This window comes from Melospiza georgiana, chromosome 3 (assembly GCF_028018845.1).
Source record: "Melospiza georgiana isolate bMelGeo1 chromosome 3, bMelGeo1.pri, whole genome shotgun sequence".
NCBI classification, from domain to species: Eukaryota; Metazoa; Chordata; class Aves; order Passeriformes; family Passerellidae; genus Melospiza; species Melospiza georgiana.
Window position 1 is genome coordinate 89,485,555 of NC_080432.1, and position 25,340 is coordinate 89,510,894.

General features: G+C 38.5%; 1 protein-coding gene across 1 annotated transcript in view; it reads left to right on the forward strand.

Annotated features, from left to right (window-relative positions):
• The window catches only part of NBAS (NBAS subunit of NRZ tethering complex), a 160,057-nt gene extending 136,027 nt beyond the window's left edge, over nt 1-24,030 (forward strand). The window contains exons 49-52 of the mRNA XM_058020301.1: nt 3,482-3,621; nt 8,660-8,804; nt 14,753-14,881; nt 23,269-24,030. Of these exons, the coding sequence (XP_057876284.1) occupies nt 3,482-3,621; nt 8,660-8,804; nt 14,753-14,881; nt 23,269-23,544 (690 nt within the window). The 3' untranslated portion in view covers nt 23,545-24,030. The remainder of the gene's footprint in view (nt 1-3,481; nt 3,622-8,659; nt 8,805-14,752; nt 14,882-23,268) is intronic.
• Nucleotides 24,031-25,340: the final 1,310 nt, after the last annotated feature.

Consider the following 25,340-nt stretch of genomic DNA (forward strand, 5'->3'; position numbering starts at 1 on the left):
GTCTTGTAAGATAAGTCCAAAAGATCTGATCATAAGGCAGAAAAGTTGGATTTATTTGAAGAGAAATTTTAGGTGCACCGAGTTTTTAATTCAACGCTGAATCTCTCATAGGCTATGACAAGCTCATGCTGTTTGTGAAGCCAGTATTTTGCTTTGTGAATTTCCTGTATGATTTTTTTTAAAGGAACCATTACCATATGCAGATGTTTGTATATTCTCGATTCTGAACATATGTAGTCCCTCAGCAATGAAATTGTGTGTTTTAACAGTTTAACATAAGGTTTGGCTTTACTTAATTTGTGTTTTGTTTTATAATCTATCATGAGGATAATTTCTACAATTAATTCCCCTAATTGACTTTCCCATTGTAGTAAATATTTGTGCAGCCTTTTAATGAGAAACATGATGCCAGCTGTGTTCTACTGCCAAAGAGACTGCCTGAAACTGAGGACAATCAAGTCAGAATTGAGCAAATCTGTTGTTAAAACTGAAAACCCTGCTTCCCTTTTCCTTGCTTTTGTTGTTTTGTGGTTTGTTTGATTTTTTTATTCCACTTGTTTTTCATATTTCTTTCGGTTCATCTGAAGTTCATGCCTAGCTGTGGACCTCATTATTCTGTTTATTGACAGGTTCTTTACAGGCACTTGTGTTAAGAGGGCTCTGAGCAGTTCATGGTGGGTTATCTTGGCATGATTAACCTCAGAGTGATTTAGAAAGATATTCTGGGGTTTTGTTTAAAAAAAAAAAAAAAAAAAAGAAGGGAAAGCAGAGTGGTATTGTCCCAGTACCCTGTTTACAACATTCAGAGTCATCTGAATAGATCATCCAAAATTGCTACAAAGAGAGTGTTCAATTAAAAGTGGATTTTTTTTTATTCTATTATTTCAACAAAACAGAGATGACTAGCCACAGCTCCTCATCTCAGCTAGCTTTCACTTTGTGAAGGTGAAATTTCTACCTTATTACACAGAGCTTGCTCTGTTTCTGCTGTGGGAGGTATGTGCTTCCTCACTGTGCTCTCCCTAGACTCAGAAAGCAAAGACAGTAATACAGAGCAAAATTTAAGTTCTCTTAAATTTTCTCTGTGTGTTTTATATAGATCAATCCATCTGTCTGTCTAGATATATGTATGTATATACATACAGACACATAGTAAATATAAATGAAAACCTCATTCCTATGTGCTGTTTCAAGATACTGCTTCCTTCTAGCAAGGAACTGTCACTGAAATCTCTCTTGCTTCACATTAAAGGGAAGTGACATGCATCTAAAATGTCATAAAAAGAGTGAATTTTCTCTAGTCTTTTAAAAAACACAAATCATTAACACCATAGAAAGTTCACTTAATTTTTATTACTCTTATTGAGAAACATAGGTGACTTGAAAAAAATGCCATTGTAGAGAGAAATGGTGCAGAAATGCTCTCTTATTTGAGAATAGAAAGGTAATTCTTCTGATTGACTTCAATTGAATTAGCATGTGTTCTGTCATGAGCAATCATGTTGCAAGGATCTAGCTGTCCAAAACACAAAATTATGGTGCTAGATGAATTAAGCTCATAAAAAAATGTAAACCAGAATTTGTAAAGATGCATTATTAGGCTGAATTCCTGGAATTCAGTTCATGTTGAGTAGGATGTGTGATCAGCTCTCTGCTACTAGTAGGGGACTTTCTCTGATGGCTTTTCTCATGTATTCATACTGTCTTTGCCATTTATTGCCATTTTTATGATTATCATCAGAAAGATCTTAAAATTTAGTCTGTGTTTTGAAGTAATGTGCTGTTTGTGAAGATATAGTAAAATGTACTCAGTGGGCCATCCAGAATGGTATGTACTTGGTTTCAGTATATAAAGAGCTAGTTTTCTGAGAAGAGGTTTGGGGATGGGTAAGCAGTGTGAGAGCTTCTGTTGTCTGGCTAGTACTTAACTTGCTAAGATGGTGAATTTTTTGGAGCCTTAAAAGTTAAACTCTTCTGTTTCTTTTTTCCTTTTTTCTTTATCTCCTTTCTCTTTTCAACCTTGCCATTTCAATATCTAGTATTATAATACTATATATTATCAAGTATATATATTACAAGTGGGTAACGGATGTCTGCTATGTGACATTTGCAGTAAAGAAAAATATTTCAAGTGGACAGATCTAGGGAACATTTTTCACTATCTGAAATGTATGGTGCTTTCAGATATGCTCTGGAGACGGAACCAAACAGTTTTTCAACACTAAATATTTTAAAGTCACAGATCATGTAGGCAACTCAATAAATGCATCAGTAATGTTTGTTTTCCAGCCTCTTTTGAAAATTTGCCCTTGATTTATCAGAGCCACTTTGAAGAGATTGGGATGCAATCTTTAATCTTTCAGAGTAGCTGTAGAACTAAGGAAGGCTTGGTCCATGTTTGATGTCTTAGAACTACTTGGGCTGAAACAGAAAAGTTAACATTTAATGCTGTGTATCTTCAGCAGAATTATAAGATGAAACTGAAGTGCTTGATATTCTGAAAGTTTCTGGACTCTGGAAGAAAAGTTCAGCATTAAAATGTTAGTAATACAGAGGGAGCTACTTTGTTATTGTAACAAATAATTGTTAAACTCTAAAACCTTGTGTCTGTCAGGTAGGCAGTGAATTGTTATTCAGTTTGCGAGAGCCCTCCTGGTGTGATATCCAAACTTTTAAACAGCAGTTATTTCTTATTTAGTAGCAAGTTGGTTCTCATTTACAGCACCCTTCCTTCGACAGTCAGACCTTTTACCCTGCACATATTTACCATGAAACTGCAAGCAGTAATTACATTTAAAAGAACCTGTCATCAGCTGGAGTGAATTCAAGTCCAGGCAAAAGCTGCAGGTTTGCAACAGAGATAGGCACTTGTCCCAAGACAGAATTGTCTGGGAGCTGATAGGGCAGTGGGGTTTCTTTTCCCTTAGGTTCAAACACCTGTGCAGAGAAATACTGTATTGTTAGCAAGCGTTCTTTGCTGGGGAGATTAATTGAGAAGCATCTTTCAAGGCTCTTTTCTAGGTGACAAGAGATATGGTGCTGTAAATTCAGATCAAACTATTGAATTTTCATGGATGAGGGAGAGTAGTACATATTAGGAAAGCACTGGACATAGCCATTCTTTGAAAATGTGTGTGTATATGTCCAAAAAAGAAATTTAAGGAATTTTTGTTTGTTTGAAGAAGACAGAGATCTGATCCTCTGAACTAATCAAAGAATGTACTTGTGTGAGATGACGTTGTTCTAGGAATGTCCACCTAAGTCATTCCACAGCTTCTGTGTTCTCGCATTTTATTTGCATGTAGTTGAAAATGAGAGATAAGAAAATGGGTTTCTGGGAAAATCATGTTCACTGTGTTTCCTGCATTATTTTGGAACAGTGATGTTCTTCACAGATAGTTTAGCAATTGCTTTTGAATCATTGATTTCTGGGGGTAAAAGAATAATCTGGTTTAGTTAGTTTGTTTTTTGTCTCTTTCAGGTAGAGATAACAGATATTGAAAATGAAGAAAAAAGATACCATCTCTTCCTGGGACTTCTGGAGTCCAGTCAGAGTCTGTCTGAGTTTCAGCACTTGGTCCTGCTGCTTCAGGCTTGGCCGCCAATGGACAGGAGCAATGGGTGAGTGTTTCTTCAAACAGCCATGTAAGAAAAGAGTTCAAAGTCTAGCTTGATACCATGTTGTTCTCAGTCCAGTAGCTGAATAGTCAGTGGCTGGTAGGAGTGCATCCTTTGGAAAGGGTCATACTGGGAAGAATAAATGGTTTATTTAAAGCAGAGTTGAATCAATCCGTTTCTCGTAAAACCTGTATATAAACATATGTAGTCTCTGTGATGAAGGAAGGCAGAAAAACATTTTATTGCCTGAACTGTAGCACAGGACAGTGTTCTATCTACTTATTATTTCAAGCTACGTCTTTTGCTCTTGTTTTTAGCAGTATAAACAGAGTCCATAAAAAAAGAACAGAAAGTTCTGACTGTTCTTTATATTCAAAGTTACACTTTGCAGAAAGGCCTCTGAAAGGTGATGATGTTCAGATGGATGTGGCAGGCAGTCTGCAGGAGGCCTGGGAGGGTAATGGTACCATGAAATGGTCTAGACTTCTCTTGTCTAGATCACTACCTGTTATTTCTGTCTCTGAATAAAGCATCCAAACCAATTTAAGATTAAAACAATTATAAGACTTCAGAATTACACTCATAAAGTGGATATTAACTGGAAGAAGTAATTTGGAACATTCAGACTATAGGCAATAAAATGTTTTATCAGTTCTTTGGGTGTTTTTCTGTGACTTTCTAAATAGATTTGAAAGTATAGAATACAGCAGCTAAATTTTTAAACTAATTTTTTAACTAATCACTTCTAAGATATAAGTATTCAAATAAACTCGTGTGGAGAGGCAAGGATCATGTATCTTTCAGAGAGCAGTAATATTAATAAATTTTTTGGCTAGCCGTGTCTGACAGTAGTTAGGTTAGAGTTATTAAGTGGTATTTATTTTGGATTACTTAGGTGTGTTGATTACAACCTATTTTAACTTGGGGACTACATTCACACACAAAGTGTTTATGTACATTGATTTTTCAGAAAAGTTAAGGCTTATCTTTTTCTGAAAAGTAACTATCTTATGTACATGTAGAGAACTGGTGGGTTACAAGGTAATCTGTAAAAGTTTTTCACATTCAAGCTTGCACTTTGTTTGGAATTTCTGGATAAGCAATAACCTGAATTCTTTAGTGACAGTTTTACAAGCCAAAAATTGTTTTCAGTACATTAGGAATTACAAGGACTGCTGTGGGATCTGTCACAAATTCATATTTCAACTTACATTTTAAGTTTCAGTTTTGATTGTAATTGAAAATTGGATGCCTCAGTGTGTGGGAACTGTCAAATTTTTTATAATCTACACACTACCTTTAACCAAAATCTAAAACTTAAAGAACAAAAGGTCAAGTGAAATACTGCTGCAATTAGCAAAATCTGTTTTCTTTGTGCTGAACAGAAAGACGAAAGAGTTTGTGAAAGGAGAGCCCTTCTTGTATATGGGCAGTTCTTGTCTACCATTCTGTTACAGAGTACATTAAAAAAAATACATTATTATATCTACCTTATTATATCTACCTCTTGGTGTTACGTTCCTTCAGTCTGACTTCCTACAGTGAAGACCAGAAAGAAAGAAAGAAAGAAAAAAGGTGTAGTCACAAGTAACTGTGGATCAGATTTCAGAGTGGGGGATACCTCTTCCACTTCATCAATCTTGGAAGTGAAAATTTCTGCAAATGCCTAGGTCACCTGTATCATAACTCTTTTGGAGTCTAGAGTAGTTATTATGGCTCCTAGGCAATTACACAGTCACAGTTCTTCCCTCTTCTCCCCGTTCCATAATTCCACGTTAGCAGCATTCAGCTATGCTTAGCAGCCTAGGGGTTTATGTGTGTATGTGTGCATGTGTTCCTGAACAGCCGATCTTTAGGATGATTGGGCGTAAAGAACAGGAACTGTTTTCTCAGTGGTATTTTCAGCCATTTCATTTTAAAGCAAGTTGTATTAACAAATTTATGAGCAAAGAGGCAAAGAGGAAAGCACCAAGAAGTTAAAACTATATGTAATAACATGTTTGTTTACTCTTTACTCTTTTTTTCCTCCTCTCCTTCAGAAGGAGGGTCATTATTGCTTATTGTTTCCAGCCAATGTAACAATTCTTACAGGAACTGGGGAATTTGAGTCATGTGAATACTTAGAATTTATGTTTTCAACCTAGCAGTAAATATCTAATACTTAGAATTGAATATAAAGCTGGAAAACACAATTTACATTCTGTAAAAAGTTTAAAAGGAAGGAGAAATAAAAGAACTAAGATTTGAGGGAATTTTTGGTAGGCTTTTAATTTTTGTAACCTTTGTGTTAGTAAGTCCATACGTAATGGTTTTTTGAGTTCTTGTTTTCTGAAACACTCTAGGTAAAATAATACTTATTATCACAAGTATGATTCTCTTCTTGTCATAATATGCTGTGTTTACTGTGAGAAAACAGAGAGGTAGCTTGGTTGTTTCAGTCAGCATTCAAAGCTGTACACTTCTTAAAATTTTATTTTCATTCCCTTGTAATGCATGCATGCTTCTCCACCCAGATGGCTCATAGTCAGGTGTCATTTTAAACATTTCATAAAGGTGTTTCTTAAAAAAAATCATTGACAGTACCTGAAGCTCCACAGTCCTTTGGAACTTGCTGCCTACATTCAAAAGGCATTTTTTATATTTATTATAAATATTGATAAGGTGTTTTGGAACTGCAATAACCCCAGTGTTAGAGGCTCAGTACTTTAGTTCACTTTTTTAGTCTTAATCCCGGTTTTTCCTCTTTTGGCGTTGGGAGAAAAATGTAAGGTGTTTCTGCTGTGGTTTTGAAGTAATTGCATTTTTCATGATGAGAAATAATTTTTTTACAATTACAGTTACTAAAGTAAAATTCAGGAGAGAAGAAAACTGAATTTTTCTTATTGGTATGAGATTTTGGTAACTTAATTTTGGTTTTAATTAGAGATAGCAGATAGTTGTTAATAGGGCACAGGAGTTATAAGGAATTGTGATGAATAAAGCTTAATGTATGTAAACTATATAATCTGATACTTAAATAAATTTGCATTTGGCAGGCCTTTGTGGCCTTGCATATTTCCATTTATTTTTGTGTTTTGTAGTGTGATTTTTTTGTTTCCTTCTTCTGATGGAAAATTCCTAGAGATTTTCTTAATGTGCTCTGGGGGCAGCAGCTGTAGAAATGGAAATTGATTTTGCCTCTGAGCCTCCAAGCGAGAAATGGATCACAGAGCAGGAGCTATCCCTTTAACCAGTGGCAAAGATGGAGTTTCAGGGATTTTTTCCTTCTTCTGCCATGACTGGGGATTCACAGATTCAGTGCCTCATGTTGTGTTTGCTGAATAATCTGGCATCTTGGGGTTCGACCCATCACATTGAAAGGAGCAGAGAGGAGGAGCTCTGCTGTTCCCAGCCAGACTTCTGGCAGCTCTGTGCTCAGTGACTGTGACTGATGGAAAGGCTCAATTAAGTTGTCAGAAGGAAGAAAGACAATGACTTCTATTTAACTTGCATTCAGAGTTTCCCACTCCTAGCTTCTCTGTCTGGTTTTCGTGTTGGGCTGTAATGACAGCTGCATGTGGGGCTGCCTTTACTTGTTTACAGTGTGTACTTTTGGAAGTGGACGATGAGCAGGAGAGAGCTTTTGTGTATGAAACAGTAGATATCTGTGGTTGTCCCCTCCAGAGCTGTCAGACAGACACACTTGGTATGTCAATCCAAACAGACTCTCTTAACAGACTCCATTTACAATTATATTAATGTGTTGCTTTAACAATTGCTGCAAAATAATAACTTGGAAAGCAGCACTTTGACAGAACTTCACTGCTTCTTGTCACATGTACTAAATGAGTATCTTAATTTTCACTAAATTATAATACTAAATTGCCACTTTTGGTCCTGCTGTGAATTGGTTTTTTTGTTCTTCTTTTTTTTTCTTTTAAGCTAAAGTGGAAAGTTTACCATGTCTTTGGGATGCTGATTACTGACCAGAGAAATTGATGGGGTGATTTTTAAAATAGCTCTTGTGCCTTCCTAAGTTTATGCACAGATGAACATAGAGTTTGTGTTATTGTGGCTTAATACAATCATTATATAAGCTGTAACTGTGCATGCTTTTAGCCCACTGTAGGTGGGAATTGAAATGTATCAACTTAATTTACATTAGAAAAATGGCAGTGTAAGTGTGTTCCAGTGTTGTGCTTTGTGCTATCAGTTAAAAGTGGTCTGTTACCCATTTCTGTCACTACATCCACTCCTAGCCAGTACACCTGTTCCTAACAAAAGTATCCAAAATATCTCCTTGATCTACCAAATAATGACTATAGGTGAAAAAATGTAAAAATGTCACAGCAACAGGAAAAAACTTCACAGTAAACACTGTGTTTGCTATCCTGCGTGATGAAATTTACTTGTATCTACTGTCTGCCATCTGTTTATGTCTGATTCTGTAATGGTGACATAGCATGAGGTTCTGTGAGGAATTAAAAGAACATTTTAGATATGTAAAACAAATGTAACTGTATTGATATCTACTAGCAGAGTTCAGATGCAAGCAACTTCACTTCCTTACCCTTTTTGGATGGGCTGTGGAGAAAAGTTTATTTTTGTCTATACTCATTAGACCTGAAAATTAAAATGTGAATCTGCCTATATAGTTTCCTCTCAGAAGCAAGAGACAGATACTTGAGAAACAGAAGCTGTTAGAATGTGATCAAAGCAAACAAAATTAGGAATGCTGGATTCCTGTCACCCCTCCCTTGATACCACTCTGCTTGGGAAATTAGCTGGTGTGAAGCCAGGACAAGATCCTGTGCTATTCCAGTGTGATCAGTCTTTATCTGGTGTCTAATTCCTGAGGGTTTGCAATAAGCATGTCATAATTCCATGTAATTTAAATTTATTTGTTGTATTGAAAGAGTGATGGCATTATGGACAGTGACTTGTCTCAAAACTTTAATGTTTCTTTCATGAAGTTGTGCTTTTAAGTCACATGAGAAGCAACCTACAGAAAATGCTATATGTATATTTATATTCTATATGCATCTCTTTTTTTACCGGTCAGATCATGCACAGATGATAATCCATGGGTGAAACTGGGGACTTTTATGCTGCAGAAGTGCCCACCTGAGGAAAAGGAGAAGACAGGAAATGAAATTCTGAAAATTTGCCGTTCTTTGTATGAAACAAAGCACATGCTCCCTGTCAAGGTAGGTTTTAACTTTGGGTGTCATGTTTATTAGTCCAGCTTCAAGGTCCCAGCCACAGGTGAGATGTTGCTGTAGTGGATCAAGTCCAATGGAGAGCTAACAGCGAGGCTGAGAACTGGATTCAGTCTGTCTTGAGAAGAGTTGACCATGGGAGATCATGTGTTTAAGTAGTCAAATGAGGAAACAAGGAGAGGAATTAGTGAGTCTCTTTTCAGACGTGCTCAGTTATGGGACAAGAGGCAATAGAGACATGTTACATCATCAAAAACTCTCATTGCACCCAAGGACAACATTTTTCATCTTTAAAGTAGTGAAATATTAGAATGGATCTATCTAGGGCGGATGCCTAGAAGAGACAGGGAGAATCTACCTTTGTAGGTATTTAGGTCTTGAGTGGATCACAGGCAGCTTGATTTTGTTGGACTTGCTTCAAGTTGGAGGCTGGTTGGATTAGCTGATCTTTGTAAGTCTGTTTCAGTATAAATTATTCTGTAATGTATTTGTAGAAAGGCTTTAATAATCGATTATCATTTCAATCAGTGTTGCAAAGATTGTTACTTGAATTTTCAGTAATTCTCTTACCAATAAATCCTTAAAGATTTAGTGAGGAACCCCTGAAAAACATGGTGATTGAAAAAAAAAATACAAGTAATTGCTAAGTAGTAACTATGATATTCTAACTTGTCTTCCCTAAGTATGTATGTATACTTCAATACAAACATCTCCTAAGTATAAAATTATTGGAAGTGTTTTGTATGTAAACACTGTATATTAATGAAGACAGACTGGAGAAGTTCTTAATAAACTTCACACAATTTCAGAGTAGTCATGCATATTTTTAGTAGGCTGATTAATCTCATATAATTATCTTTATGCAGTCACTATCTGTAATAGAAAACAGCTGATGTTAGAAAGAGAAGCAGAATAAAAACAACACATTCTGTTTAAAATACAGACAGGTGGGTGTGTGGGTTTTTGTTTGTTGTTTGTATTTTTTCCTAATCCAACACACTCATCTGAGTCAAGTTCTGAAATCTTTGTAAAATGTGATTCCAGAAGGTGGCAGTAAACTGAAATAATAAGTATATTTACTAATCCCACCAAACCTCTTTGCTGGAAGGCAGGTCCCTGGGACTGGTATAATTATATGTAACTTTTCTTTGTAAGGTGCTGAAATGATACATTATAGCTTGTAAACTCATAATCTTAGTCTGCATGGGAGTAGCTGAATTTTGTTGAAGTAGAATGTTCTGCCTCACCTCAGTGACTGAGGGAGAAAAATCCCCGTGAGTGTCACTGTCATAGAGCAGTCAGTTCACCAGGAGTTCTGCTCAAGGAGGGTCATGGTTTGCATTTCTCTTAGTTGAGTAAACTTCTCCATGATCTCCATGGCAAGTCACTGTTTAAACAGAATTTTCGTATTGATATACAGCTTTGGTTGGAAATGCCTTGCTTTGTTTTTTTTGGTTTTTTTTTTTTTTTGTTTTGTTTTTTGTTTTTTGTTTTTTTTCTATATTACAGGATGTTGAAAGAGCTCACCATGTAGGTATGGCTTTACAGGTACAGATAAGAAGTTATTCCAATCATCAAGGTTTAAACAGCCTTACTGATGTAAAATACCTTTTTATGGCTAGAATGCTATGCAGTGACAAGAAGTTGCACTAAAATGTGTAGCTGTACAGTTACCTACAAACACAGGCTGTATTCCTGTAAGTCACTGCTTGGGAAGAGGAGGAATGGCATGTATGAATTTAAGTAATTTATTTGTATGTATACCAACAGTACTTAGGTGCTCAAAGATTTGCAGCTCTGTCGATGAATAAGGTGGAAATGTGATCACTGACAATTAACCTGTTTAGATGATTTGACATTTCAGTATATAGACTGAGTAAGATGACAAATCTGGAATGATAGAATTCTAAAAACTGAAACCAGTTAATTATCTTGAAAAACATTTGCCATTCAAGTTCTCCCCCATTACAACCTTGCCAAAGATTGTAATGGAAAACACATATAACTTCAATTCTTGTGGTCTAGAAGTCAGAACAAACATTTTTGGATATAGTCATGAAGGATTTAACTCTTTTTTTCATTCCACTCATTCCATTCCTACTATCTATCTAGCTTTTTAAGCCAAGTACTTTTTAAATGTCTTTTGGATAGCTATATAGCTTTAATTGTTCTGTGTTTGCTTTGTGGGATGGTATTTTGTGGGGTTGTTTGTTTAGGGTTTTAATTTGCAGTATTCAATGGATAGATACCTGCATTCCTTTTAGTGGAAGAAAGCATTGTTTTATTTGCCTGGAAGACACACACTTGGACTGTCCAACATCTGCACTGTCTGATTAATCTCTTTAGAAAGGGATAAATCATTCTCCACCCCGTAATTGTTAAAAATGTGACTCCTCTGAATATCTCATGTTCTTCTCTCAGTCTATGGGTCATGTGTCAGTTAACATGGGAGAATGCATCTGGTCCCTTATCTGTAATCACCCTGAGGTCCTAGAGGCTGAGATACTTATCTCCTGTAATAATACAGCAGACAGTTGGTCTCCTTTTTTTCTAATTTTTGTAGCTAGTTTTTGTTGGGATTTATATATGATTTTAGATTGTGTGATTTTGTCCATATACTGTTGTGTCTGCTAATTTTCTTCAGATAATGTTGAATTTAAATGGTGTTTTTCAGTCTGTTTTTAGCCTCTCCAGACATAATGCTGTTTGTACTCATTATCTGGCCCTTCAAGCCATCTATGAAAATACTGAATAATACTGGACCCAAAACAGACTCCTATGACATATGGGTTATTTGCCTTGCTGATGTCACAGTGAGCCACTGATAGCTGCATAACTAGAGAGAAGACAAAAGTTGTCATACAAAAGTTTCAGCTAAATAATGGTAATTCAGATTTTGAATTGGGCTTCCCTTGGCCTTTTCACAGATAACATCAAACCCCCTCTAAGCAGTGCCTCTCATGACAGGCAGCAGATATTTGAATGCTTTCAACTGCTCACTGCAGAACAGAAACCCACTTATGTTGCTCTGAGAAGTGCTGTGGGTGATGCCTTCTTTCTCGGGCTTGGGTTTTCAATTCCTGTCCAGAGCAGCCCTGTAGTCATTAGTGGCAGTGATACAAGTTGATACTTGTACTATTTGGACAATCTTCCATGGCTGGCAAGCTGTCCAGTCCCTTCCTGTGGAAAAAGAAAGGCAGTTGTTGGAATGTGTCTTTCTTCTTCAGAAGAGATTATGGCTTCTTCTGTACTTGGGTATGGTAGTTAAGACTGAGTATGTCTGCTAGACATGCTACCATCAGGCAGAAAGTTATTCTACTTGTCCAGCTGGTTTTGAGAGGGAAGTGTTTCCAAGCATGATAAAATTGCTGTTTTGCTCAGATGTATTTTATGACTCTCAGAATTTATTTTTCTGAATATTGGTGTGAATACATTTTCAAGAAAAGATGTGTAGAGTGAATCCGTGACTTTTCATTCAGTAAGTTTGCTAGAATGGCAGGTATGCAGCTCAGAAGCAATCCAGTGGAATATGAAATTACCATGAGTTTAATAAGCATATGAATGCTCAGACAAAGCTTAATGCATTTATTTAGTCTTCTTATTCCTTGATCCACATCATATCATTCACAACAATCATGCCCATTCCACTAAATTGGGAGGAGCTGTTGAATTCCTCAAGGACAGAGAGGCCCTGCAGAGAGACCTGGACAAATCGCAGGGATGGGCAATCACCAACTGTGTGGGGTTTAACAAGGGAAAGGGCTGGATTCTGCACCTGGGATGGGGCAAGCCTGGATGGACAGACAGACTGGGGCAATGAGAGGCTGGACAGCAGTGCCACAGAAAGGGACCTGGGGGTCATGGTTGATGGCAAGTTCAGACTGAGCCAGCAGTGCCCTGGCAGCCAGGAGGGCCAAACCTGTCCTGGGGGCATCAGGGACAGCATGGCCAGCTGGGCACGGGAGGGGATTGTCCTGCTCTGCTCTGCTCTGCTCTGCTCTGCTCTGCTCTGCTCTGCTCTGCTCTGCTCTGGGGCAGCTTTGGGTGCCACAATACAAGACATTAATGTATTAGACTCCAAGGGAGAGCCATGAGGATGGTGAAGGGCCCTGAGGAGAAGCTGTGTGAGGAGTGGCTGAGGTCAATTGGTCTGGCCAGCCTGGAGGGGGCTGAGGGCAGAGCTCACTGCAGTCACAGCTTCCTCGGGAGGGGGAGAGGAGGGGCAGGCACTGATCTCTGCTCTGTGGTGACAGGGACAGGGCCTGAGGAAATGGCCTGAAGTTTTGTCAGGGGATTTAAGTTGGATATTAGGAAAAGGTTCTTTCCCCAGGGGTGTTGGGCACTGGAACAGGCTCCCCAGGGAAGTGTGACAGCACCAAGATTGACAGAGTTTATGAAGCATTTGGACACTGCTCTCAGGCATGTGCTGTGACTCTGGGGGATGGTCCTGTGCAGGGCCAGGAGCTGGACTTTGATGATGCTTGTGGGTCCCTTCCAACTCGGTATATTGTGTGATTTAAAGCATCAACAATCAGTAGCAGTACTGAATATGAGTTTAAAGGAACAAGTCTGAATAAGAGAACAAGGCTTGCCTTAGTGACTCAGAGCTTACTGTGATGGAATATATCCTTCTAGGCTGTTTTTCTTGAAGGTATAAATTTGGAAAAGCCAGAGAGCTTCCTGTCCCAAGCAAAGCTATGTATCTGTGCAGTACATTATAGTTGAAATATTTAATGTCTCCTCATCTTCAAATAATAATTAGGCTTTTAGGCTCATGGCTGCTGAAACTATGCTACTAAATGTGTGAATCATCTTGGTCATTAAATTGTTACAGTTATCATTAAAGTTCAAAAGACATAAAAAATACATGACTTGCATTCTATTAGCTTAATATTTAGCTGATGAGCTCCTTTGACAATTGCTCTCAAATTGTTAGAGTGAGACAGAGAGCATCTCTTAAGAGATGGATACCATTTTCAATGTAACTATCATACAATATCCAGCGTCCCTAGCGTAAAGTGCCTTGGAAACTGGGACATCTCTGATGGGCCTCGTTCAGAAGTGGTTGTGACAAGCAACCTAAATTCTCAGAAATGACAAAAAGGGAAAGGAAAGTTATAATTTGATTTATAATATAATTTGTAGCTTGAAATACTTTTTGACGTATAAATGGACAAATCACTACAATACTGAGGAAAATACAACAGCTCACATATAGGACATGTTGTTTGGTTGTTTAACTAAGGGACAAGGTAAAATTTTAGAAGTGCACAATAGATTTGTTGAGGGATGTTCTATAAAAAATACCTTATGTATAAAGGTATAAAACACCTTATTTTAGAAGGTATTTTCTGGACAGTTTTATCTTGAAGTTGTGTGATGCTAAATTTATGGTGTATTATCAAATATAGGAAAATAGATCAATGGCAGAAACTTAATTTCCTAAACCTATATTGTGTAAAATATTGTATAAAATTTTGAAGCTTTTTGCAACAGAAACATTATTCAGCTCTGGTATGTGCTATTATTTCCTCTTTATTCTACTTTTTTGATTGCATAATTGAGTTACAGAATTGTCACAGGTGTCTGTCAACGTTTCTTCCTGTGTGTTTTGCAGTATTTCAGTAAGCACAAATATGTTAGTCCCACAGAGAGCTGTGGGACTGCTGTTATTTTTCAGTAAAACTCCTGGTTGTAATGGTGATTCAGTACCTGCCTTGTCTTAATATAAGAAATGTTGCACTTTAACCCGTATTCCACATTTTTAAAATTTGTTCTTTCTAGTTTCCAAGGACTTGTTTCCAACAGGGAGTTCATTTGTTGTGGAAGTGTGGTTTTCATTTTGCATTTGACATAAAATTTTCATAAATTTCATTGTGAATGATGATGTTAGTAACTTCAGCGATCACACTGAGAGAATTTACTTTTTATTTCAGTGTATAAAAGAATTATGTTTGCTGCTGCTTAACCAGTCCCTCCTGCTGCCATCCCTGAAACTGCTGGTAGAAAGCAAAGACCAAGACCTTCATGCTGTGGCACTGGAGCAGATAACAGCTGTTGCTAAGGTATGAACAGTTGAATGAGCCACCTTTCAGAGGCTGAGGTAATGAGTTAGCTCTTTTATCCTGGTGTAGTAAGCAGAGACTGCTGAGACACTTAACCATTGTTAAGGTTTTGCACAGCTATTGTGTCCACAGTGAGCAGTAACACAGGGCTGGTAAGAGCTTTTATACATACTTGAGTGATTAAACTTCATAGCACTTCCTTTGAATACTTGGTGTATGCTGTTTTATGTCAGTGTGGCGGAACAGAAACTATTCTGATACATGAAGTAGGTTGTTACCTCTGTGTTCATATTCCCTCACTTTGGGGTTTTTAAAGTGATAATAGTATGTCGGATGACTCAGCTTGTTTCTGGCAAATGTGGCATGTGTTTATATACACTTGGAGAGCTGTTATGTCACTGGTTTTGATGTGATGGGATGTTCGGGGACTTTCCTGCCATTCTAAACAGACTTGGTGCCAGAGTTTCTGGAGCAGAAATCTAAATACTGTCCTTTTCTTTGGGCAAGAACTGGAAGACATTAATGCAGATGTCACTTGCTATATAACATTACAAAACTTGTCTTTTCCCTGTACATTTGCTTTTCAGCAAATAAGAAGAAATGCCCAAAAAGCTGAAATTTAGTCTCCTAAATTTTCTATGTTTTTTGCAAAACAATTGCATAAATATTAACCACCAAAACAATAGTATATTGATTGTTTTCTTTTACCACCTGCAATTTTAGATTTTATTTCTACAAAACAAGGCTTTTTGGTAACTTTTAAACAAGATGATCTCATTGAAAAGCAAGCACAAATCGGATAATCTAATATATGCATGTACTTTCTCATCTGTGTTCTTGTTAGCCTTTTAAAATTGACTTCTTTGACTAATTCTGAAGCTTGTCAGCAGGAGTAAGTGTCCAAATACGTTTTATTTAACTATTTTTAAAGCATAATGCTGTGCAGTAGCACTTACTGAATGGTTACTAATTGTATTGCTCTTGAAACTGGCCATTTCTTTCTAGTGTGCTCCAGCTTTCCTACACTCTAGGCTGATTACATTATATTGGAGTTTTAGGGCCAGGAACCTTATTAACTTATTGCTGGTATAAAGCATTTTGTATACCTGTGATGCCCAAGATAATTTTGGGGTTTTTTGGCTTTCTTTTACAGGAGGCAGCTTGATAAGTTGTTTCTAGCTTTTCCTTCTAAATTCAGTATTAATTTGAGCATATAGTTCTGCAATAGTGCTGAATAACCTAGAATTTTTGAAGCAGTTAGCTTTGGTCTGATGTTTTACTTTAAGTCAATGAAGATTTAAATGTTGACTTTATTACACCAGGCATAGAGCTTAGCCAGTACCTGTAATGTGACAGAGTTAGAAAAGCAGCTAGTACAGAAGAGTGCTGTGCTAAATGTAAAAGCTGTTCCTATATTGTATAAAAAGTACCTCTTACTCCTTGTTTTGTATGCATCTCTTATGATTACATTGTTTGCTGTTGTACTGAAAGAGCATATATTACTTAGCTATGCCAATGTTGTTTATTCAGTATCATTTTCTATGCATACTTTTTGCATTTTAAAAAACAGTATTCAGTATTCAGGCAGTTAATGCTTTTTGTCAAATTCTATATTAATTTTTCATAGGAAGGCCATTTCTGCTTACATTAAACAGGAAACAGACAAATAACATCTGGCAGAGGGGAATCATGGCTATTGATTCCCCAATCCAGTGCTAACACAGCTCCCAAACATGGCTGTGAGAAAAATACAGCACTTGCTTGCTGATAGGATGTATTAGTTAGCCATTTGTTGTATGCTGCTGACAGCTTTATGGATGTTTACAGTTAAGGATGATGCTGAAGTGCTGATACTAGAAATTGTGCAGCTTTTGCCTGTAATAAACCAACCAAGTTTTTGCGTAAGCTTTTTTGAAATTGCAGACCCCTCTTTTTATTGTGTATCTTTGAATGAACTGCCACTTGTCTTTTCTGAGTAACAGAAATAACTGTTCTTCCCCTATGTTGTGTACTGTGTGAGTAATTTAAAAAAAACAGTTTACCTAAATAATCTTATTGCTGCTAATAGAGCCCTTAAAAGTCAGATTGTTTTTGAGAGGGATTTCAGTGTTGTCTGTGCACTGTGCATTTTCAGAGATGAAAACTGATTTTTATACATCTGAGAGAGAGCAAGTCAATACTCTATTGCCTGTTGGTACCTATAATGTTAAAACAGCTAACAAGTGGGGGCTAATATAAGCAGTGCAATACTTGTTCAATCAATACTTTAACAGAAAATGGAATAAGCAAAATGCTTTAGTCTGAAAAAGTACTTCAGCTTTATTTGCATGTTATAATTTCAGTGATGAAGTACTGAATCTACGTTCATAACATGTTTTACTGAAAAATGTAATATGAACAATCACACATTTTGTGTGCAATAATGGAATTTCTAGTGTTCTCCAGTGTATGCCATTTATGGCTATTGACTGTATGAGGTTTAATCTTTTAAAAAAATAGTTAAATTATAAGCTAATGGTGATTATGATAAAATATCTTTCTCCAGTTTATTTTTCCAGGATTTTTTATGTCACTTGTTTCTTTTCCCCTTATTTATTTGTTCTAGAGATCTGTACTCCAGGAACGAATAAAAAGAAAAGCATTTTCATCTCATATTATATTGGAGAAGGGAATACTCTGGGAAACTGCAGTTTCAGTTCTTTACTGCTGTTGGGTCATCAGAAGCCCTTCCCTTTCATAACTTATGGGGTTTCTGATGCAGGAATTATAGGTGAAATTTTGCTTGTTAGTAATGCCAGAGTCTCTGGATGCCTGTGCAAACAGTGCTGATGGGGAATTGGATCATCTAGTTCCAAACCCTGCATGGGCAGGGACACCTTCCACTAGACCAGGCTGCTCAAAGCTATCCTGGCCTTGACCACTTCCAGGGCTGGGGCATCTACAATTTTTCTGGGCAACCTGTTCCACCCTCACAGTGAAGAATTTCTTCCTAGTACCAACTCCATGCTCTTGTAAAACATCCCTCTCCAGCTCTGTTGTACTGAAAGGCTGTTGTATGGTCTCCCCAGAGCCTTTTCTTCTCCAGGCTGAAAACCCCAACTCTGTCAGCTAATCTTCATAGGAGAGGTGGTCCTAACACAGTCTTCATCACCTTCTCTGGACCCATTCCAACAAGTCCATGTCTTGTGCTGGAGGCTCCACACCTGGATGCAGTACTTCCAAGTGCTCTCATAAGGGCAGAGGTACCACTTGAATGCCTACACCTCAGTGCTTGGAAGCAGATATTAACCAATACCTAAATAGGAAAGCCAAGGGAAAAAAGTCAATTCTCCTTAATGTAATTATCCCCATTAGATCTTTTACTCGTAACCATGGACATTGTGTGGGCATCATGCTAAATCTACGCTGACAAATTCTCCTGAAGGAGAGATGGATATGAAAAATGAAAGCTGTTCCCATTTAAACCTCCGAGATTTTACTGTAATGAAAAAATTATCACACTTAGCATGGAGTTCTAGATAGGCATATAATGATGTTTCTCTTACATATACACTCTGATTCTGTCATTATCGTGGGTCGTAGTGTATTCACACAATATGGAAAGTGGCTGGGTGTTAATTTGTGCAGAAGATAACCTGCACCTCTGAGACCTCTTTAAACTGCAGTCAGCTGCATTCCACATCACTGGAACAGTGATTCTGGGATTAGCAATATTCTTAGTTTTATAGACTAGTTAGTCTTGGGATAGCAAGGGCTCTGCATCTGCAGGCAGATCAGAAGTGATTCATTGGTAAGATCTTGACTGAGCTGTCTGCCCAGAAAAAACAGCTTTTTAAAACTGGGATAGTAAGGTGGTTGTTTTTTACTTGCTGGGTTTTACTGTCTTACAGACTCAAAAGAATGATTTTGAAAATGAAAATGTATTGTGTTTAGGAGTCTGTATCTACTGTAGGCTAATATTTGGTATGTATGGCAAGCAAAAATAATTCTTGAGGTTGATTTCCATTAATATTTTTTAAAATGTAACATTTTGAGGATCAAAATGTCATCTGGAACAGCATCCTGGCTCAAACAGATGGAAGAATTACAAGTCCAGTGAGGAGTAAGAATGGGGCAGATGTACAGTATTTCTTTCTCTGAAATACTACTTTCCAAACTTTTGGATATTTTCAGCTGTATGTATCTGCTAAGTAATTGCCAGTGGTTTTCTTTTCTTGGTTTTGTGCAGTTTTTTCTTAGACTTGGATGAGCTTTTACATCTTCAAGTATCATTTGACAGAGAATTCAAGAGCGAAAAAAGCCTTTTTTTTTATTTTCTTGTAATCTGATCCCACTAGGGTAATTTGATACTTTATATTTTTTACTGTCTTAATAAGATAATGTTTTTAATTAATCCCTTTATAATTTTGGTGATGTTGCTATCTGCCCTATGCCCTTGGAGCTGTCTCTTTTTTAGTTTGGAGAGTCATAGTTTTGCTGAGCAATTTCTTGCATAAAAAACTTACTGTACTCACTGTGGTGTAGTTCTTTAAAAATATATGCTTTCTGTGTTTGCCTTTTATATTGTTTTAGTAGTTTTTTTTTTTACTTTAATGCTTGTTGTTCTGATTTAAAATTAATTTTAAATAAATGTAGTCTTAAGCTACAGTTACAATGATTTAATTAAAAAAAATCTTACAGTTCTATTTAAACAGAGCTGTTCATGTATAAGGTGTCTCAATTAAGGTTTGTAAACATGTATCAATTCATTGACAATCTCTGTAAGTTGTTGTCTTTATTTAAACTAATGACTAGAAATGTTTTTATATGTGCAATTGATACCTCCAAAATTGGCATGACCTGGAGCTGTAAAACTGGTAAATTAGTCAATTGAGCTTTCTTTGCTGCCTATTTTTAAATGCAATTCTCATTAACCCTTGGTGTCTCTGTGTTCTTCCCACACCTGCCAGACCCCACATGACTTCCCAAAGAATGGTGGAACAGACAGTGGCCTTAACTGCACAAAATGCATTCACAGGGTCTGGTTGCCATCATGTGTCTCCATCCAGTTGCCTGGAGACAACTAAATTACAAAAATTTCCTCTTCCTTACCAGGTCTTCAGACAGTTTGCAAGTCAGAAAATGGGAAATGTTAATCAGTTTAAACCTACTGATCTGTTTGGGCCTAAGGATGAGCTGTGGGGCACAACCCAAGAGCCTTTTTGTGAGCTGTGTTGTTACATGTGAAACCACACTGATCTCATTTCTTTGTGAGTGCAGACAGGTTTCTCTGCTTGTGGGTTGCATGGGTATCTTCATGCCTGTAGTATAGCTCAGATGTGTAATGGTCTGTGCTAGGAACAGTCTTCTTTCAGATTTGTCTCTCAATTTTGTACATTTGTGGTATATAAAATCACACTAATTTAAAGCAGTTTTTCTTAACTGAATAGTAGCCTAAAAAAATTTAATTTAAACCTTGCATCTGCTTAATCTCACTACTGTAATTCCTATTTGCATTTTATGTTCATAAAATCAAACAGTGAAGCCCTGTGTAAAGTCCCATTCTACATACAAGTTAAGAATAGACCACACAGAGCTTCAAGGTGCGAGAGGATATCCCTTCAGCCCCATTTCAGAAGAGATGGCAGCTGTTTGGATAATGGCTTAGTGTGCTCCATGGTGTGCTGCAAGATGCCAACACTAGAAATTTTGGAATCAGAATTGTTTAGGTTAGAAAATACCTGTGAAGTCTCACCATGTCCAGCTGTTAACTCAGCACTGCAAAGTCCTCTCTAAACCAAGTCTGAACCACTTCCCTGGGCAACCTGTTCCAATGCTTGACAACTGTGTTTTGCTAATATCCAATGTAAACCTCCCCTGGCACGACCTGAGGATGCTTCCTCCTGTCCTGTCACATGTTAATTAGGAGAACAGGCTGACCCCCATCTGACTGTAATTTCCTTTCAGGCAGTTGTAGAGAACAATAATTCCCCTGAATTCACGGGCAATTCAAATTTCCCCTGAGCTTCCTTTTCTCCAAGATAAGCACTCCCAGATCCCTCAGCAGCTCCTCATATGTCTCCAGACCCTTTCCCAGCCCGTTGCCCTTCTCTGGACGTGCTCCAGCACCTCAGTGTCTTTCTTGCACGTGCGAGGTGCAGAACTGGACACGGGATTTGCGGTGTGGCCTCACCAGTGCCAAGTGCAGGGGACCGTCCCTGCCCTGGTCCTGCTGGCCACTCGATTGCTGATCCAGGCCAGGGTGCCACTGGCCTTCATGGCCACCTGGGCACACTCTGGCTCATGTTCAGATGTTTGTTGGCCCTTTTTATTTAATGATCAGCCTGTCTTCAACAGGAAAAAATTTTCCATCATTAACTTTTGGCAGTTATTAAATAATTGAAGACTAAGATTGGAGAGGCTGAAGGCTGGACATCCCTGCAGTTCTTAGAACTGTTTTGTAAACTGGACCTTCTGTGCTAATTAGTTTAAAAATGGCTTGATTACAACTGTGAAGTGTCACTGCCAATCTCCCTTTGTGCAGTAGTTATGTCCTGTGTAGCAGTTGAATTGCTCTTCAGGGGTGCTAAATAACTTATCATAGGGTGTTTATTACTTGCTGATACCCTGGTACCAATCATGGATGTTAGCACATAATTTTTATAGAAAATTAAGCAGAAAGTAATCAGGCAATTTTCTTTTTGCTTTTGAACTGGGAGGTGGTTTTGTAAATGTACTATAATTTGATAAGTTTATTTGTAACTTAATAAGGTACACTAATTTAAAACTAGTGCACCTTATTAAGTTACAATAAAGTAACTTAATACTATTGTTTAGCCCTCCTCTGGTCCTGTTTTTATTACAGAATCACAGAATGGTTTGGCTTGGAAGGGAGCTTAGAGATCATCTTGTTCCAATCTCTTCCCTTCCACTAGACCAGGTAGCTCAAAGCCCCATCCAACCTGACCTTGAAACACTCCCAGGAATGAGACACCTGTAGCTTCTCTGGACAATCTATGCTAGTACCTCACCACCCTCACAATAAAGAATTTATTGCTAATACCTAATCCAAACATGTCCTTTTACAGTTTCATCATTTCTCCTTGTCCAGTCACCCCCTGCCCTTGTAAAAAGTCCCTCTCCAGCTCTCTTGTAGCCCTTTTTATATACTGGAAGGTGCTGTGAGGTGTGTCCAGGGCCTTAATGTCTCCAGTCTTAGCATCTTGCTCTGTCCTCTTAGGAGAGGTGCTCCAGCCGTCTGAGCATCCTGGTGGCCTCCTCTGCACTCTTTTCAAAATGTCCATGTCTTTATGTAGGGGATCTCAGAGATGAGTGCAGCACTCCAGGTTGGGAGGGCAAAGGGACAGAATCCCCTCCCATGCCCTGCTGCCCACACTGCTTGGGATGTGGCTTAGGCTATGATTGATTGTCTTTCTGGGATGTGAGGGCACGTGGATGGTTCATGTTGGAATTCTTGTCCACCAGCATCCCCAGGTGCTTCTCCTCAGGGCTGCACACAATCCATTCTCTGCCTAGCCTGTGCTTGTGCTTGGGATGCACCAGCCCAGATGCAGGTCCATGCACTAGGACTTGATCAATTTCATGAAGATTGCTCAGGGCCACCTCTCAAGCTTGTCAAGGTCCCTCTGGGTCGGGCCCCTTTTTTGTTTGTATGTAGTTGTTCAGTTGTGCTTCATTAAGTGGTAAATTAACACAGCGCTGTATTTCAAAGAAACCAGGAAGGACATATCAAAATTAACTGAAATAGAATTTAAAGTATTCTATCATGTTATTTGCAAAGCTACAGACAAGATTCTCAAGAGAGAATTGTGTTCTCATATATCAAGTTACCACATTTTTTTGTGGCATCCAGGGTGTCTCTCAGAGGTAGCAGCTCTGTTTCACATCTTTCAATATGTTACATTCTTTTGAAACTCTCATCCTTGCTGTGGGTGCTGATTGAGCGTGTGAATGTTGCCTGTCATATTAACATGTGAAATGTAATGTAATATATTAATATAAAGAGACCAAAATTTAATATACTCTGCTCTGACCTTCCTCAGATTGTCATTCTTGATATAGAGCTAAATGGTGTGATCTGTGGTGCACTGGGACTGAAAACCTGTGAAAAGTCTATAAAGCTGGTGGTGTAATCCCAGACTGTTAAGCATTCTTATTCCTTAACTTTGTGCAGGTCAGATATTTATATTAATGTGGTAGAGTGTTAAAGACATACCTTTACATATTCTGACATATGCAAAGCCTGTATCCCTGTAGGTAATCTGTGGGGAATACTCCTCTCACTTTGAAGGTCACACTGTGCAGTCAGAGCCATCATGACATGTCCTAGCTGATGGCTGTACCTGGTAATTAATTGTTAATTACTTTGAATTTCTCTTTCTTTGCAGGTTGATGATTCCACTTGTGATGCTGAAATACTCTCCTTGCTCCTCAACGCCAAGCTGGTGGTGAAGTGCATGTCCACGGCCTTCTGCCCACGCCTCATTGACCACCTCCTGGCCAACCAGGGGCAGGGGGGCTGGGATGTGGAGGAAATTGCACAGCAGCTTAAGGAAGCAGGGTTCAGTGCAGAGGCCGGGTCTCTCCTCATGGCTCATCGAGGCACCCATCCTGCACTCAGGACTTTCACTACTGCCCTTCAGGCTGTTCAGCACTGGATCTGAAAATGTTGGACTTACGCATTTGTCTGCATATTTGCTGGAGATCTTACACAAAAGGGAGAAATTGTTGCTCTAGTAAAGTAACAAAGTGAGTTATTACCTACATTTTGTAGAAAACACACAGCACACAGTAAATTCCCATATACTTCTAATTGTTTAAAAAACTATTGGTGCAGACTGTGTAATTCTGTTGTATGATTAGCAAAGCAATGAATCTGATCGTCCTTTCAGATCAAAGTTAAATGGTTACACTCAGTTACATATAAATGAAACATTAGTGGGGTGGCAGGCTATATACAATTTGTCTTAATTTCTGTAAGTAATTTACTCTTGTCATAATGTAAAACTAATGTAAAAATATAAAGATATATATAGAGCAAAAAAAGTCACAAGAGTGATTTTTGAGAATTTCAAAACCTTAAAATTCAGTATTGTGCAATGTTGTTATCACAGCTTTTGTTTGCAATAAATAAAATATTTTGCATTTAATGTGCTATCTCTGTCAGCCTTTCAGGCACATAAATATTTTCTTTCTTCAGCCCCTTTTCTGAAATTCCTGTCTCTCCTTACTGATGTTTATTCATGAGGACAAGCTAAAGTCTAAGAGATATTTTTCTCCACCATTTCGGAAGCCCCATCTTAAATCCTGAACATGTGTTGATACCATTGTGAATGTACTTTCAAAGTATTTAGTTACATTTTTCCTGAGTTATGAAAAATTGCATAAATGTGTATATTTGCAGAATTACAGAATATGCTGCGTTGGAAGGGACCCACAAGCATCCTGGAGTCCAACTCCTGGCTCTGCACAGGACCATGTGCCTGAGAGCAGAGTCAAAATGCTCCTTGAGCTTCCGTCAGGTTGCTACAGTGGCCACTTCCCTGGGGAGCTGTTCCAGTGCCCAGCCACCCTCGGGGTGATAAACCTTTTCCTAATATTTGACCTAAACCTGCCCTGACACAGCTTCAGGCCATTCCCTCAGGTCCTGTCCCTGTCACCACAGAGCAGAGATCAGTGCCTGCCCCTCCTCTCCCCTCCCAAGGAAGCTGTAACTGCAGTGAGCTCTGCCCTCAGCCCCCTCCAGGCTGAACAGACCAAGTGACCTCAGTCACTCCTCACAGGCTTCCCCTCAGGGCCCTTCACCATCTTTGTTCCCTCCTTTGGACACTCTGCAATAGTTTCATGCCCTTCTTACATTGTGGCACCCAGAGCTGCCCCCAGCATAGGAGGTGAGGCTGCCCCAGTGCAGAGCAGAGCAGGACAATCCCCTCCCGTGCCCAGCTGGCCATGCTGTCCCTGATGCCCCAGGACAGGTTTGGCCCTCCTGGCTGCCAGGGCACTGCTGGCTCAGTTTGAACTTGCCATCAACCAGGACCCCCAGGTCCCTTTCTGTGGCAGTGCTGTCCAGCCTCTCATTGCCCCAGTCTGTCTGTCCATCCAGGGTTGCCCCATCTCAGGTGCAGAATCCATCCATTTTTCTGCTGAACATCAGATGGTTGCTGATTGCCCGTCCCTCTTGATTTGTCAAAATCTCTGCCTTCAAGGGAGTCAGCAGCTCCTCTCAGCTTTGTCTCATCTGTGCACTTGCTCAGTATCCCTTCCAGTCCTTCATCCAGGTCATTTATGAAGATGTTGAAGAGCTCAGGGCTGAGGATGGAGCTCTGTGGAACCCCACTAGTGACAGGTGACAAGTCTGATGTCACCTCATTCACTGTCACCCTTTGTGACTGACACATGAGCCAGTTGCTCACCCATCCCATTATGTGTTTATTCAGCTGTGTGCTGGACATTTTGTAGA